The 14,290-nt window shown below is 49.8% G+C and overlaps 6 protein-coding genes across 6 annotated transcripts in view; 3 read left to right on the top strand and 3 right to left on the bottom strand.

The window, feature by feature from the left end:
• The window catches only part of B0J16DRAFT_397650 (uncharacterized protein), a gene marked incomplete at its 3' end in the record, with an annotated part of 4,274 nt that extends 709 nt beyond the window's left edge, over window positions 1-3,565 (bottom strand). Inside the window, exons 1-3 of the mRNA XM_046132332.1 lie at window positions 2,759-3,565; window positions 743-2,698; window positions 1-599 (exon numbers count right to left, since the gene is read on the bottom strand). The exon at window positions 1-599 is cut by the window's left edge and continues 709 nt beyond it. Of these exons, the coding sequence (XP_045985605.1) occupies window positions 1-599; window positions 743-2,698; window positions 2,759-3,319 (3,116 nt within the window). The 5' untranslated portion in view covers window positions 3,320-3,565. The remainder of the gene's footprint in view (window positions 600-742; window positions 2,699-2,758) is intronic.
• On the bottom strand, window positions 3,015-3,565 carry B0J16DRAFT_340063 (uncharacterized protein; the record flags this gene model as incomplete). The annotated part of the gene is made up of 1 exon (XM_046127628.1): window positions 3,015-3,565. A coding segment is annotated over one exon (224 nt), but the record flags the coding sequence as incomplete, so codon positions are not given.
• Window positions 3,566-4,824: 1,259 nt separating this feature from the next.
• On the bottom strand, window positions 4,825-6,891 carry B0J16DRAFT_340060 (aspartic peptidase domain-containing protein). The gene is made up of 3 exons (XM_046127627.1): window positions 6,439-6,891; window positions 5,605-6,381; window positions 4,825-5,556 (listed from the first exon to the last, which is right to left on the bottom strand). Exons 1-3 carry the CDS (start codon window positions 6,621-6,623, stop codon window positions 4,875-4,877), a joined length of 1,644 nt encoding a protein of 547 aa, XP_045985603.1. The 5' UTR covers window positions 6,624-6,891; the 3' UTR covers window positions 4,825-4,874.
• Window positions 6,892-7,161: 270 nt separating this feature from the next.
• On the top strand, window positions 7,162-9,290 carry B0J16DRAFT_119199 (glycoside hydrolase). Its single transcript, XM_046121589.1, has one exon. The coding sequence runs from the start codon at window positions 7,218-7,220 to the stop codon at window positions 8,901-8,903; it is 1,686 nt and encodes a 561-aa protein (XP_045985602.1). The 5' UTR covers window positions 7,162-7,217; the 3' UTR covers window positions 8,904-9,290.
• Window positions 9,291-9,677: 387 nt separating this feature from the next.
• Window positions 9,678-12,225, top strand: B0J16DRAFT_355234 (putative kinesin; the record flags this gene model as incomplete). The annotated part of the gene is made up of 2 exons (XM_046129407.1): window positions 9,678-10,627; window positions 12,045-12,225. 2 exons carry the CDS (start codon window positions 9,678-9,680, stop codon window positions 12,223-12,225), a joined length of 1,131 nt encoding a protein of 376 aa, XP_045985601.1.
• A 216-nt stretch (window positions 12,226-12,441) lies between these two features.
• B0J16DRAFT_319310 (uncharacterized protein) lies at window positions 12,442-13,436 on the top strand (the record flags this gene model as incomplete). The annotated part of the gene is made up of 4 exons (XM_046125510.1): window positions 12,442-12,448; window positions 12,514-12,674; window positions 12,720-12,957; window positions 13,216-13,436. The coding sequence occupies 4 exons, from the start codon at window positions 12,442-12,444 to the stop codon at window positions 13,434-13,436; spliced, it is 627 nt and encodes a 208-aa protein (XP_045985600.1).
• Window positions 13,437-14,290: the final 854 nt, after the last annotated feature.

The raw sequence follows: 14,290 nt of genomic DNA, 5'->3' as shown, positions 1-14,290 counted from the left end.
GCTATGTCCCAGATCTTAACAGTCCCACCCCTTGAGCCTGACGCGAGACGCTGGCTGTCTGCTGAGAACACCACCGAGTTCACTTGATCGCAATGGCCCTTAAGCGTCTGTATGCACGTGCCCATTGCTGCGTCCCAGATCTTAACTGTCCCATCATCCGAGCCCGACGCAAGATACTGGCCGTCTGCTGAGAATACCACTGAGTTCACCTGACCGCCATGGCCCTCAAGCGTCTGCATGTACGCACCCGTTACCACGTCCCAGATCTTAACTGTCCTATCGGCTGAGCCTGACGCAAGACGCTGGCTGTCCGCTGAGAACACCACCGACCTCACCTGATCGCCATGGCCCTCAAGCATCTGTATACATGTGCCCATTGCTGCGTCCCAGATCTTAACAGTCCCATCATCTGAGCCTGACGCGAAATACTGGCCGTCCGCTGAGAACATAGGATCGCCATAGCCCTCGAGTGTCTGCACGCACGCGCTCCAATCCACTTCGATTCTTGGCTTCAATGCCATCCAATCCGGCTCTTCTATTTTATAGAGCTCTCTAATAAGACTATGTTTAGGACTGAATACGAGTGCGGACGCATAGGCCTGCAATGGAGCAATCTCGATTGGCCGTCTATTGGAAAGAATGAAACGGCGTGCGTCTTGGAGGAGTTTTGTTAGTTGCTGCGCTCCCACGTGTCTCTATATAATTGTCAGACCACTTCTAGTATATGCCTAGAGCAACTCACCACTAAACCCTCGAGCTTGTGTACCGCCTTTACTCCCTCTGACATGCTGCGCAAGAGGCTAAGAGATTCTAGCCAATAAAGGTACTTTTCTCGGATGAATCCATCGACATCGCCGTTATCCCGTAGGATACTGTTGATCTCTGTAGGATCCGAGTCGTGGAGATGGTCAACCCAGAAGACACAGGAATATCGTATCGAAGCCAATGGGTCAGGGTCGGGCGGCGAGACCTGATCGATGGGAAATCCTGGGAAACCCAGTTCGTAAACGTCACGTTCGAGAGTCTGCAAGAAAGCCGCCAGCGACCTCGAGAAGATGGTATGGTGCTGGTGCGCGGCGCCTGAAGGAAGAATTTGGTCAGATGCCTTGCTGAGTAGGAAATCCTTGGCTGATTGATGCACAAAATAGATGATGCCGTTTCGAAGAGTCAGAAAAGAACCACAGGAACCGATGATTTCTTCCAACTCATCCTGGTCGAGAACTTCGAGCGACTGGGCAAGAGCCCTTAACTCGTCTAGGGTGATGGGTCGGTATACGACCGAAGCAAGAGCGAGGATCTCTTTGCAACGATCTGCATCTTTCGAATCGCTGATATGTTTCAACATTCGCTTATAGAGAGGATCAAGACCTGGGGGGAATGACTTCAATGTGTCGAGCGTATGCCGTTTTCGGACCTTGGGATCTGCTAGCTCTTGACAGACCAAGGCCACCCAGAGAAAGGTGCCATCGGCATTGCCAACCAAGTGACGTTGAACAGCGTCCCTTGTTTCCTTGTCGTATTTCTTAAGACCTGCCAGTCGATTCACCTTGTGCCAGATGTAGGTATTGACAGCCTTGGAGATTGAGTCCTTGTTCAACTCAAGGCGCAGCATGACTTTCTGCTTTGCATTGTCCAGTTTCTCCTCAATGTCCGGCCAGTTACGGCTAGAGACGATCCACTTGACGCGGGAAGGTTTAGTGATGAAGTCGAGAAGCTGGTGGCGATTTGTCTTGCATTCGTCGAGGGCATCAACAATCAGGATCGCGCCATCCACGCTCGGGTCATTAAGCATGGCCGTGAGGATCTTAGATAAGGCTTCCCAGGCATTCCCATCCTCAAAAAGCTGCTTACCCGCATGGTCGTGCTTCTCCCGAACATGCGAGATGAGCGACGGCTGTTGCTCGACGAGAAGGTAGATCAGACCGCGCAGCACGGCCGTCGCATTGCTCAGTCGTGTCTCGGTGGCCTGGCAGAAGAAGTAGGACAGGTGTTTGTCGGGTTCCTTCCCTAGCTCATCGATGATGCCGCACAGCAGCATTGTCTTGCCCTTGCCAGGATCGCCTTTGATCCAGAGTAGCTGGCTTTGTGGATCATCACGCCACCGCCGGAAGTCGTCATTGTCGAGGATCCAGCGGTAAGAGTCCCTGAGCAGGCCGCCCTTTGTCTCTTGGATGCGCGTCTTGTCGTCGCGGGGGTCAGTCTCGCGCAGGTCTTTCAGGCATTGCTTGTCCCTGTCGTCCTGGTGTCTCTTCTCCTGCTGCCGTGTCTGGTCCTGGATGGCTGAATGGATGTCTTGGAGATTCTCCTCTAGAGCAGTTGCGGTATCGGTGAGTTTCCGAAATTGTGTCTTGCTTTCTTCGGTATTGTATTGTTCCATGTCTCTTTGCACGGCAGCCTCGGCTTCCTTGATCCCGCTGAGCTGGCCAGCCCAGTCGTCAATTTTGAGCAGATCCCTTCCGATGACGGCAGCCCAGTTCCGGTGGTAAAGACAGACACTCTTGATCTGGTACGCGAGGAGCTTCTCGTAGAGCTGCACGATGTGCTTCTCTAGTTGGACTCGTAGTCCTGCGGATGATTGTTCGGCCTTGTTCTCGTCGAGAAGCAGGGACACCAGGTTCCAGTACCACTCCATTCTCGACAGGACGTAGACGATACCTTCGCGGTTGTCGCGTGCCTCGGTGACGGGGTTCGAAAAGACCTGTCAATAGTCAATGGGGGATCATCCACCGTTCTCTCTTCGGTTGAGAAAGCCGATCACACATACCTCTAGTCCAAGGCAGACGCCGACCCAGGCGATAGCGGCTTCCGGTGCGGCCTGTACCGCCTTATCTACTATCCCCCTTACGACTTGCACTGCTTGCAAGCCTTCATTGATTCCTTGTTTGATGGACGCTTGCTTCTGCGTCCGGTCCAGTCCAGCCTTGACCAGCTGCTGCATTTGGCGGCATCTTGTCTTACGAGTCCCTTCTATCTCGTTTTCCGCTGATTCCCAAGTAACAGAGCTCGGGTCGTTTCGGTGAAGTCCAACTGATAGGATCTTCTCGTACGCTTCGACTAATTTGGGCTCGCTCGCTTTGAGCTCGTCGTAGGCCTGATTCCAAAGTTGCTCTTGTAGACTCGGCAGCGGCGAGGTTTCGGAATCGGTCGAGGTGGGTGGAGAAGGCGTTGGCTGAAATGTTGGTTGAGTTGCTGGTTCAGATGCAGGCTGAGACGCTGTCGGCAAAGATGTTGGTGAAGGAGCCGAGACGGATTCTTGGGGAGCGACCTGCAACAGCCTTTTGGCCTTGGATTCGACTTTCTCAAACCAGCGAGGCGCCATCTTGACTATGAAGGGGACACCTTGGCCTTGTTGTGCGTTGTGACGGTATCAGCGAGGCGGTTTCTCCTCTGATCCATGAGTCGGGACGACGATCGATTGTCATCATTGACAACTTGAGCAGCAACATCTTTGCGGGATTTCTCGTGCGGGGAGGCGTCAGTAGCTGAAAAGGACCCCTGTAGTCAGGTGCAGCTTGTAAGTCCAATAGGATTGCTGAATAAAGGGATAGCTGCGCGAGTTTCATCGCAGGGCTCTGCCGTGTCAGAAGTGGAAAGTGCAAGGCTAAGCAAGCGAGCGAAGAGGAAACAACAAGCAAGCACGTGACTTTATCTGTGCACAGCTATTTGTTGGATCCTGCCATGTGGAGACCTTTCCTCCATCATCAAGGCCCCCCCGTACCATTGAAATGAGGCACGGCGCGTCGCAGATGCGTTGGGTAGCTCCACTAAAGTAAAAGTAGACTGTTGTTTCCATTCCCTGTTCCAACACTTTGGCCCTTCAACTGCACGACAGTAATCAATTAGCTCCGAAGATGCCTCTTCTGAAGTTAGTAGGTCAATGACTGCGACGGCAATGTAGCCACCAATAGCCGTAAGGACGTGCCACCTGTTTCCCATTAATATCAAGCCAGCCAGTTCAAGAGCAGCACTGCATTACTTGTGTACAATGGATGCAATTTGTGAGCGTCGAAATGCAAGCTGTTTACAGTGCGGCAGCCACAATAACTCGCCTCAGCGACTTACCAATCAGGTTTTGCCAAGTTGAGATGCTTCTGAGCGATCTGACTTGCCGGGAATAGAGACTCACGGGGACTCTGGGGCCACGCATCAGCTCTGCCCCAGATTTGAATGTCGCGTACGAAAGAAGCTAGACCGCATCGGTGGGTTTTAAGCGCATTCGTTGGAGCGTTGTGAAAATGGCCTAAGTTCGGCACGCAGCCGCCCGGCCCCCATCACGCCCACATCCAGTTCTGAAGGACCGAAGTACTCGTACGTACCCTCAACTGCTCAAGCATGGCCACGCCATAACCTCTGTTTGCATTCGATTGTCTACCGCAAATGGGGCCCCGCCGTCGCGCTTCCCGAACCTGTGGGTTCCGCAGAGACATTGGTGCGTTGGCTCTGCATCCGCCATCCATCTGCTCTTTCGGAAACTCATTTCATTCTCGCAATTCGCGCAAGCTTTTCCGCATCGTATCGGCTGGATGCTCGGTGGGACAGCACTAGAAAGATGCCGTGTCTAACTTGACCCCGCAAGCCATTGGCGCTTGTGATGGCAGTGAGTGACTTGTAGCAAACCCCTGAACTTGGGAAGCGAAGAGCGAGCTTCCATACCAGAGGTGTTGGGGGTCGTACTTGTCACGGTCTGCAGAGCGTCATCTCCCATCCCGCTTCCTCGACCACTTCCATCCTCGCACAGCGGCGTGCACTTAAGCTGCAGGATCTGGCCTGTGTGGAGATCTTTAATCGGGCAATCTAAAGTGACTAAATCATGTTCTATTTTAGGTTCTTAACTTGTATTATATACTACAATAAATGCACCCTCATCCAACTGTTTACCGTCGCGATCTATGCCCATTACCATCTAGCTCATATACAAAATGGAACTGGCCCTGTGCTTCTGCGGGCATTGGCTTGCATCCAGCCATCTCCTGTGGCGGAGACCATGCTGGAAACTCAGCCTTGTCATAATGCACATACTCAGGAGGTGCAGATGACTCTTGTCCCGCGACTGTCTTCCTCTTCCGTCGCAGCAAGAAAAAGGCTCCCAGACATAGCACTGCGATTAACACCACAGCACCTGCTACTGCTCCGCCGATTACTGCCCCGGATGGAGATGAAGACGGAGACGCTTCTGATTGAACTGCCGATTCTCTCGTTTCCTCATCAGGACCAGCACTGACTGTCGGCTGGACTATACCGGTACCATCCTTTCCACATTCGTCAGCAGTCTTCTGATCGTAGACTTGCACCAGTTTGCTTCTTTGCGTGGGATTGCCTTGCCATAACGTGAAAGTTCCTGCGTCATGATTCACCATGAGATATGCCGCGGTGAGAAAGTATCGGCCCAGAGTGGCAGGCTGATCTGCAACACCATTCATCAGAAGCTCCTTTGTCTTGGGTTTGGTAACTCGGGCGCCGCTTCGTTCAATGTCGACAAAGGGTACGATGTATTGGTCATTTGGTACCCTGATTTGTAGGCCGGAGTTAAGATGGAAAGTGATGTCGCCATCAAACCTGACCAGTTAGCTTCACGTCACCCAGGTGATAAAGACAAAAACTCACGCCTTGTCAGCGTCGATCAGACGAGCCGACCAATGGAGTCCATATGAATTCTCGGTGTGATTGGTTCCCGTCACATCCTCGAATCTAGAGACATACGCGCCAGGCGCTTCGAGAAGAAGTTGTCGTTGAGGAACAATGCAACAGGGCAGTGCCGTGTTGGACGGGAAGATGCTCTCATCAGAGCCGTCACGGAAGTTGACTCGGATATCAGAGATGGTAATCTTCATCCCGGTCCAACATCCGGCGGTTCCGGTATAGTCATCATATCGAAGCGGTGCCGTGTAGTTCGCTCCAATGACCTTTTCCTCATCATATCCACCCAACACCAAAGAACCATCAATGGGAGTTTTTACCCACATCCGTCCCCAGAAGATGGACCATACTCGTGAACTGACCTTGCCTGCTTCTTTCAGAGCGTTTAGGTAGGTCGAGTTGGATCCGAGACCGAGTGGATGGAGCATTGTATAACCTGCATCCCATTTGAGACGTGGTATGCCAATCGGTAGGTCGTCTACTGTCGGTGCTCCTTCGAGAGTAAGATTGTCAGTACCAGCGAGTCCGGTTGCGACGAGCTTCTTGATCCCAGACTCCGCTCCCTGGAAGGAGACCTCATTCGTGGAACCTCCAGCATCTCCGATGTCGCTTGCTTTTGTGAACGATGTCGAGTTGGCCTCATCATAGAATCCACCTCTTCTGATCTGGCAAATTCGATCATTCCATATGACCGTTTTGTCGCAGTACGGTTGATCATCGTAGATCCAAGTATTGTTCAGCTCTCTGCGGATGGTAAGGTCAGTGATACGTTACTCCATCTCTATCCGACAGGGTACATACGCCCAAGGTAAAAGCACGATATTCTGTTCTGGCGAGCCAATCGAGGCAGATATTCCTCTCATGAGAGACTTGTCGACATTGGGAAGAACCTGCACATCGCGAATGGGTAGAGAAAGAGGTTCTGTGTTGCACGTTGAGGCGCAGCTTGCAGTTGCAGCGAACAATAATGACAAGAGTAGATGCATCGCTTGACTCAAGACAATAGATCGAACTGTTCAAGAGAGGAAAGTTGTCTGTCGGTCTCGAGAAACAGTTTGAACGGGACATTGTAGACTCCTCATTCTCGTCACCCGCCTTGGCCATCAAACAACACGACGACCAACAACTCGGAGCATACATTTTTCGAGTATTTTTAGTAACTTGAGTGCAGCCAACAGCTTGATTGAAGAATGTGTTGGTGATATCTTGCCTTGTCATAAGGCTATCATGAGAATTAGGCGCCGAGAGTCTAAGAGACAAAGTAATCTGACCACCTTATAACATCCAAGAGCAGTAGTTATTCTGTCGTCCCAAGCATTGAATGATCTGCACGCTTGTCTCAGGCCCCGCCATCAGCCGTAGCGTGGTTGGCTTGGATCCATATCTTGACAAGGATACTGAGACATGGGTCAACTAACACAGAACTATGATTTGCTCAGTTGCATCCGACTGCAGGGGTCGGCGGCTAACCTACTTGGAATGAGGCAATCTCGTTGATGTGTCAGGATCAATAACCTCAAGCGTTTTCCAACTCATGTCGACAAGTTTCGAGAGGTCCATCTCTTCTGAGTCGCGACACCATGATCTGGCTCTCAGCGCCGCCCTCACTGTCATCGCGTAAGACGCTGGTCGCTGCATTGTTCGGCCTGTTCATATTCTGGCATCTCTTGTCTGTCAAAATAACGCAGCCAATCAGACAACTGCAATTCGTGCCAAGCTCATTTGACTGGTCTACTTTCCGTCAATTTCACCCTCCAACATCCATCAAGCCTCTTCCAACTGAGAAGCCACACAGACTACCTCGTGTCCAAGCTGATGCGAGTAAGTTTCATCACACCTCAACAACTCAGAGTCGACAAAAAGCTGTCCGCGATGAGTTTCTTCGCAGTTACAGATCGTACAAGCAGTACGCTTGGATGAGGGATGAGCTCACGCCCATTTCTGCGCAAGGCAAGGACACTTTTGGCGGCTGGGCAGCAACCTTGGTCGACTCTCTAGATACGCTCTGGATCATGGATCTCAAGCAGGAGTTTAGCGATGCTGCTCAAGCGGCAGCCACGCTTGACTGGGCGAAGACTGATGAAGGTGCCGTCAACCTGTTTGAAACTACAATCCGTCATCTCGGTGGTCTTCTTGGCGCCTATGAACTGAGTGGTGAGAAGGTGTTATTCCAGAAAGCTTTGGAGCTGGGTGAAATGCTGTACGTTGCTTTCGACACGCCAAACCGAATGCCTGGCTTTTGGCTCAACTTCGAAGAGGCCCGAACTGGGAAACAAGTTGCTGGGGTCCATGATCCTTCGGCTTCACCAAGTTCCCTCGTCATGGAGTTCACCAAGCTCTCTATGTTGACTGGTGACCCCAAGTTCTACGATGCAACAGATCGTGTGTCTCAGTTCCTCGAAAGGATCCAGAACAGCACGTTATTGCCAGGTATGTGGCCTCTTAGCTTGGACTTCCAAAACGAGCAAGCGCATGACAATACGTTCTCCCTTGGTGCTTTGGCCGACTCGCTGTATGAATACCTGCCTAAGATGCATGCACTTCTGGGCGGCGTGGATGAGAAATATCCCATCATGTATCGCACGGCCATGGACGTCGTGGCTAAACATTTGCTCTATCGACCCATGGTACCAGGACAAGACGATATACTGTTCTCTGGCGACACCCGCGTCAACAATGATAAGATCGAGCTAAGCACTGAAAGTCAGCACCTCACTTGCTTTACTGGAGGCATGTTCGCACTCGGCGGCAAGCTCTTGGAGATTGAAGAACACGTCGAGATTGGAGAAAAGCTCGCACGAGGTTGTGGCTGGGCGTACAAGTCATTCCCAACAGGCATGATGCCAGAGATCTTCAATCTCCTGTCCTGTCCAAGTCTAGAGCCATGTAACTACGAGAGAGAGCGTTGGACTCCTGCCCGCGAGGGCATACCGCCAGGTTTTCAACATGCTCGAGACGCACGATATCTCCTCCGACCGGAAGCTATCGAGAGTATCTTCATCATGTACCGCATTACAGCCGATCCGATTTGGCAGGATATGGCTTGGGATATGTTCCAAGCAATTCTCCGGTTCACATCCACTCCGTATGGCAACGCGGCTATTGAAGACGTCGTCAGTCTGAACACTAAACAGACGGATTCCATGGAGAGCTTCTGGCTATCCGAAACACTTAAATATTTTTACCTCATCTTTTCACCGCCGACTCTCATAAGTCTAGACCAATATGTTTTGAATACAGAAGCTCATCCTTTTCGCCGGTATTAAGTAGAGTCTTGTAGATTGGATATCATTTAGCGCCAAGGACCTGGTTCCAGTATGCAATTGGAGTTGGAGTTAAATCTTCTTCGGTGATCTCTTCGAGCTTGTGCAGTCTTCCTTTCTCTAGGGGTAGTCACAACTTTCTTCTACAGCTATCATTAATGCAAGTCGGATCAGCCTCGTCATCCTTAAAGTCAGAGTCCGAGTCACTTGACTGAAGCAGTACTCTCATGCCTCCTGGCGCTTGACTCCCCAGAGCGGGGGGCTTTTGTGATCATGTCGTCTGAGGTAAACGCTTGTCTAGCTTGTCAATAAGATCCAGATGATAGACTAGATCCTCATTGTGAGGATAATGATTGAAGGAGACGGCCTCGGCGCGGGCCGCTCGGTGGGGCGCGGCTATAGTCAACGTTTAGTTGGACGTTTTCCTGCAGGATCCTGATTCTTGACAAGGATGATACATATTCACCCAATAGATAAATGAGCCTTGAGAGGCTATGTACTGATGTTCCTGCTCATTGTCGATTGACCCTGCATTTCCTTTTCTGTTCGCAGTCTACCACAATTTATCTACTGGTGGGCGCCGTCGCAGAGCAATATTCAATTACTGTCTTGGTTTTCCATTCATATTCCATTTATATTCCATTTACTTTGCTGTCCATTTTATACCCGATTCCATCTTCTGCAGCGTTCAATTGCCTTTGCACATTCTAACGAGTACTTTATTGGGGTCTGTTACTTTCTAGACACCCCTTCAGCTGATCGAGTGGTATTCTTACGATGTCAACCTCATCAACCCTGCCACCGCGTCCGCACGACCGTCGCGGTTTCGAGATAGCCATCATCTGTGCTCTCACTCTCGAGGCAGATGCTGTTGAAGCTTTGTTCGATTGCTGTTGGGACGACGACGGTCCGCCTTTCGACAAAGAGCCAGGCGACCCGAATAGTTACTCCACAGGCGTGATCGGCCGCCACAACGTTGTCCTCGTATATATGCCCGGAATGGGAAAGGCCAATGCGGCTGCCGTGGCTTCCAACTGCCGAGCGAGTTTTCGAGGCATCAAACTTGCCCTTGTGGTTGGTGTATGTGGTGTTGTTCCCGTTAGCCCTGCTCATGACGAGATCGTGCTCGGGGACGTCATAATTAGTGATGATGTTGTGCAGTATGACCTTGGACAGCTAGACTCTCTGGGCAGGCCGAATCAGGAGATACGAGGAGTTTTGGCAAAAGTCAAAGGACTTCGGCATCGTCGACAGTTGAGCTCCAAAATGGCAGACTACCTAAATGTTCTCCGTCAAGAACCTGAACTGTGTGCTGAGTATCCCGGACCTACCGAGGACAGACTGTTTGAGGCGTCCTACCGTCATACAGAAGACAAGAAGTCGTGCGAGCAGCTCGAGTGCAATGGTGACCTTGTATCACGAAAACGTCTAGCGACTACCAAGCTGAGTCATACACCTGCGGTTCACTTCGGTCTCATGGCCTCTGGAGACTCGGTGATGAAGTCTGGCGAAGATCGAGACCTAATCGCAGCGGCGGAAGGCGTTATTGCGTTTGAGATGGAGGGAGCTGGCGTTTGGGATACCTTCCCATGCGTTGTGATCAAAGGCGCTTGTGACTATGCCGATAGCCACAAAAGCAAAGTCTGGCAGCGATATGCAGCAGCTACTGCGGCAGCTTGTGCAAAGGCTTTTCTGAGTTTCTGGATCCCTTCACCTACTCAAGGTTTGTTACATCGAATGTCGAGCGAACGTTGTTAATTGTGATTGAAGATCTCTCATACCTGGCTCCAAAGTTTGGAAGCAGCTTGTCCTTGGGAACCCACGAAACCCCAGATACGAGTCCGATGGCGTGTGCTGATCATAACCGTCAATTGCAGCCTGCCTCTCTAGTCCCGCTTTCGAAGAATGACCCTTTCGTGGATCATGAGGATGTTCCTACGAGGCTGCGAAGTCTACTCAGTCTTCTGGATGCCAGCGCTCAGCCGTGCCAATTCCGAGCAGGCTTGTGTGCAGATAATCAACGGTGTAGAAAGGACCACTCTTGTTTACAACACGACAGCGAAAATTGGCAGTATCAGTCGTCGGGCGAAACATTATCGAGATACCCGCAATGAGTCCAAATGGGGCCTTAAGCTACGTTGAGAAGGCCTTGATCGAAGACATTCGTTCAAGTGAGGAGGAAACCACGAACCACGTTGACTATACTCCAGGCTTGATTGAAAGAACCGTCTTTGTGTAGCAAACAAGCTGTTTGAGATCTTCTTGACTGAAAGTGGCTTCAGTAGCAGGCAGGATAAGTTCAGTATACCGTCGGTCGCCGCATTCTTGGCTGTTAATGTCACTATCCTTGTCCACGTCTGTGTCTGAACCGCCCTCGTCACATTCCTCCTCACTTAAGTCCTTCTCGTCCGACTCGTCCTCTTTGCATGCCTTTATCGCAGGGAAGGAACAACCGCAGGTAAAGACGTCGGTCTGGTGCCAGTGCATGATTGAAGTCATTCGAGGAAGGTACCTACTTTCTTTTTGCCGTTTTAAATCGGGCTCAAACCTGTCGCCTCCTGCTGATACGTGTGAGGGGGACCCTTATTCAAATTCAAGTACCTGCTCGTGCATTTGCTTCCTTTCTCCTTCATCTCTTCATCTCTCTCAGGCATCCCATAAGAGCAGCCCGCTTCCCGTTAACAACAATCTCACATTACCCGAGACACCCATTCCAATTTCTGCGCACAGAAGACAACAACTTTCAACCAAATTTGGCGACTTCCTCAACTCAAGAGTGTCGAAGACTTGCAATTGCTTAGCGAGATTATCTGAGGCAGTCCCAGATGCCCGTCCTCCGTTTGAGCATCCAAGATATCGTCATCTAGACAGATACAACACTGTCGAGGAACAATGGTAGGTTACCAAGAATATTACCAACCGTATCCGCAAGCACAACGCGACCTTCCAACTACAATCCATCCATGCGTTATATTTCTTAGCATTGCCTTTACACTATCTTAAGAATGGAGGATCATTTAATCCCACTGTAAGGGCTCCAGAGAAGCTTCTTAATCATCTTAACCTGAGAACTAGATTCTATTAGTGTTAGGTATAAAAACTGTTTGTATGGTGTAACTTACAGTGACTAACCAGTTCTGCTAGGTCGTTATCGCCGACTATACGCCCAGAAGAGAATAGGGAAACACAACGCAGATCTCAAGCTAAGGTTAACATCTATCGCAAACGAGATGGCCATAAGTGCATACTGCTAGGTACTACCAATAGCAAAGCGGCCCATATAGTTCCCCATTTCTGGAATTCAAGGAGATCAAACATAAACTAGACCAGCAACCTGATCAGCTATCTCGAATCCTTCCTTTCACAACGCTCATTCCAAAGAATTTGCCTGACTATAACAAGAGAAGTTGGCTTCTCAGATTCGTCCTGGAATATAATACAGTTAAACCGCCAAATGCATACTCTTGGTAGGCAAAGGGATACTTTACCTTAAGACTAATTAAGGTCTTTCAAGACCTACCTAAAATAGACTAGCAACAGGATGTATAGTATGTTAATATTCATTTTATCTAGCTCTACTAATATTGGAATAAACCTAATAATCCTATTACAGTACATAATAATGCAAGTGGGTTTGTTCAGCTTGCACAACAATACCTGGTACATAAACGGCAAAAACGACTGAAACCTCTGCATCCAAATAGCGGCCGAATCTCTGCATTCAGAGAAAATAATAAGACTCAGACATATCTATTATCCGGGCACACAATTACCGTTAGCCCAATGCCTTTAATAGATACATTGTTCTTTATGTAACAGTTGGCAGTGCAGCTGGTTCTTTTGGAACTTGCTTTAATAAGTGGCGGTACTAAGTTCCCAGATCTGTTACCAGACAGGGATGATGGTTCCAATCCTCAGCAAGTTCTTTCGGCAGATGACCTTTATGACCCTATAGGACAAGGTTCTGAGGGTCATATTGGGCTCCCATCAACCAGCCTAGGAGAGTTTCGCCCCTTTCGCTTCTTCCAACCAGACAATATACAGCTACCATCCGAAAGTATGTGAAGCCAGCTGCATACATATGAACGAACCCAGAATCAACCAGAGGTATATTTGAGAGGTCATGGGGCAACATAATTATTCTAGGAACCTACTCCAGGCTGGTCAACTACTCACTGAACGCCAAGGTCGACTGTGGCCTTCACCTCAAAGGACCCTTCTCTAAGAATGAGTGTACATATCATTTTGCTTCTTTTTCCTTCATCTATCAAGCTCTCTTGTGCTCTTATTTACTGCATGCAGCTTTCTGTTCAAGACAGTCTGATACTTGAGATGGCTACACTGATATCCCAGCGGGTAAAGGGTGACCTGCACAGAAGATTCGACGAATTTCTCAACTCATCACATCTCCGCCAACAACCCCATATCCTCAAAACACTTCAAGCTATCTCTCAAGCTCTCTCACGTTCTTCTGTCCAACGCCCAGTTTTCAATCAAAGACAGCCCAATACTCAAGATTATTACGCCGAGATCTGAACAAGCGAGAGCAGACTTGCACAGAAGAATCGACGAGTTCCTGTCTTCAACACATCTCCCCCAACAACCACAGTCACGCGAAGCATATTAAGATCATCACCATTGGAGGGGCTCACTGTGGCTTTATGAAGATGGTGGATGGGTTTCTTGAGCATGGGAAGGACTTACGCCCTCCTCCTTTCTACAATCACTGCGATCCATCTAAAGGCGGGAAGGGTACAGGCCAGCGCCATTAGAAGGAGGTTCCAATCACATCAGGCCACATCTTTAAAGTCAAGATACCATTTAAGGAAAAATACAAGTTTATTCGAGTCTTCTAAATTCAGTGGTGCCTTTTACCTATCGCCGCATCGGCTGGTATAGGAAATTCCGACAAAACGGCTGGTGACACGCAAGGCAACAAGGGTAAATGGAGATGGGGCTGAAACTCCAGTGAAGGGTAAAGGAAAGGAACCCGAGATAACGCTACCAAGCCGATTGCTGTAACCCTACAGAAGCGTCCAGCTCTGGGTGGATTTCGACAAACGCGCTCGCGCTCGAAATCGGTGGGTAGTCTTCCAAAATCTGGAAAATGGACAGTGCAGTCTTTCTCTATACACCTCAAGAGTGATCAAAAACCGCAGGATCAGTCACTACAAACAGACATTAAGAAGAGAATGATATAAGCGAAGCTGGTTGCTAAATAAAACAGTGGGGAGTTTGCTTCCAACTCGATGTCTCGTCTATAGCCTGAGAACATCTGCCCTTGGTACGAAAATGTGATATAAACTTGGCTTTGAACTCTGTTCCCGCTGCTGCAGCTCCTTTCGTAGAGGTACCGTTCATGCTCTCGAGGCCGAATCATCCAATACTCG

The sequence above is a fragment of the Fusarium flagelliforme genome (genome assembly GCF_020744385.1).
Source record: "Fusarium flagelliforme strain FIESC 12 MPI-CAGE-AA-0113 chromosome Unknown B0J16scaffold_3, whole genome shotgun sequence".
NCBI classification, from domain to species: Eukaryota; Fungi; Ascomycota; class Sordariomycetes; order Hypocreales; family Nectriaceae; genus Fusarium; species Fusarium flagelliforme.
This window is presented reverse-complemented; position numbering and strand designations above follow the sequence as displayed.

What these genes read in the sequence shown, in the direction of transcription:
- B0J16DRAFT_340060 (XM_046127627.1), bottom strand. Translation starts at nt 6,623, where the DNA reads ATGCATCTACTCTTGTCATTATTGTTCGCTGCAACTGCAAGCTGCGCC. An exon ending in ATCGTGCTTTTACCTTGGGC is followed by an intron (nt 6,382 to 6,438) that starts GTATGTACCCTG and finishes TACCATCCGCAG; the next exon opens with AGAGCTGAACAATACTTGGA. An exon ending in CTGATCGACGCTGACAAGGC is followed by an intron (nt 5,557 to 5,604) that starts GTGAGTTTTTGT and finishes CTAACTGGTCAG; the next exon opens with GTTTGATGGCGACATCACTT.
- B0J16DRAFT_119199 (XM_046121589.1), top strand. Translation starts at nt 7,218, where the DNA reads ATGATCTGGCTCTCAGCGCCGCCCTCACTGTCATCGCGTAAGACGCTG.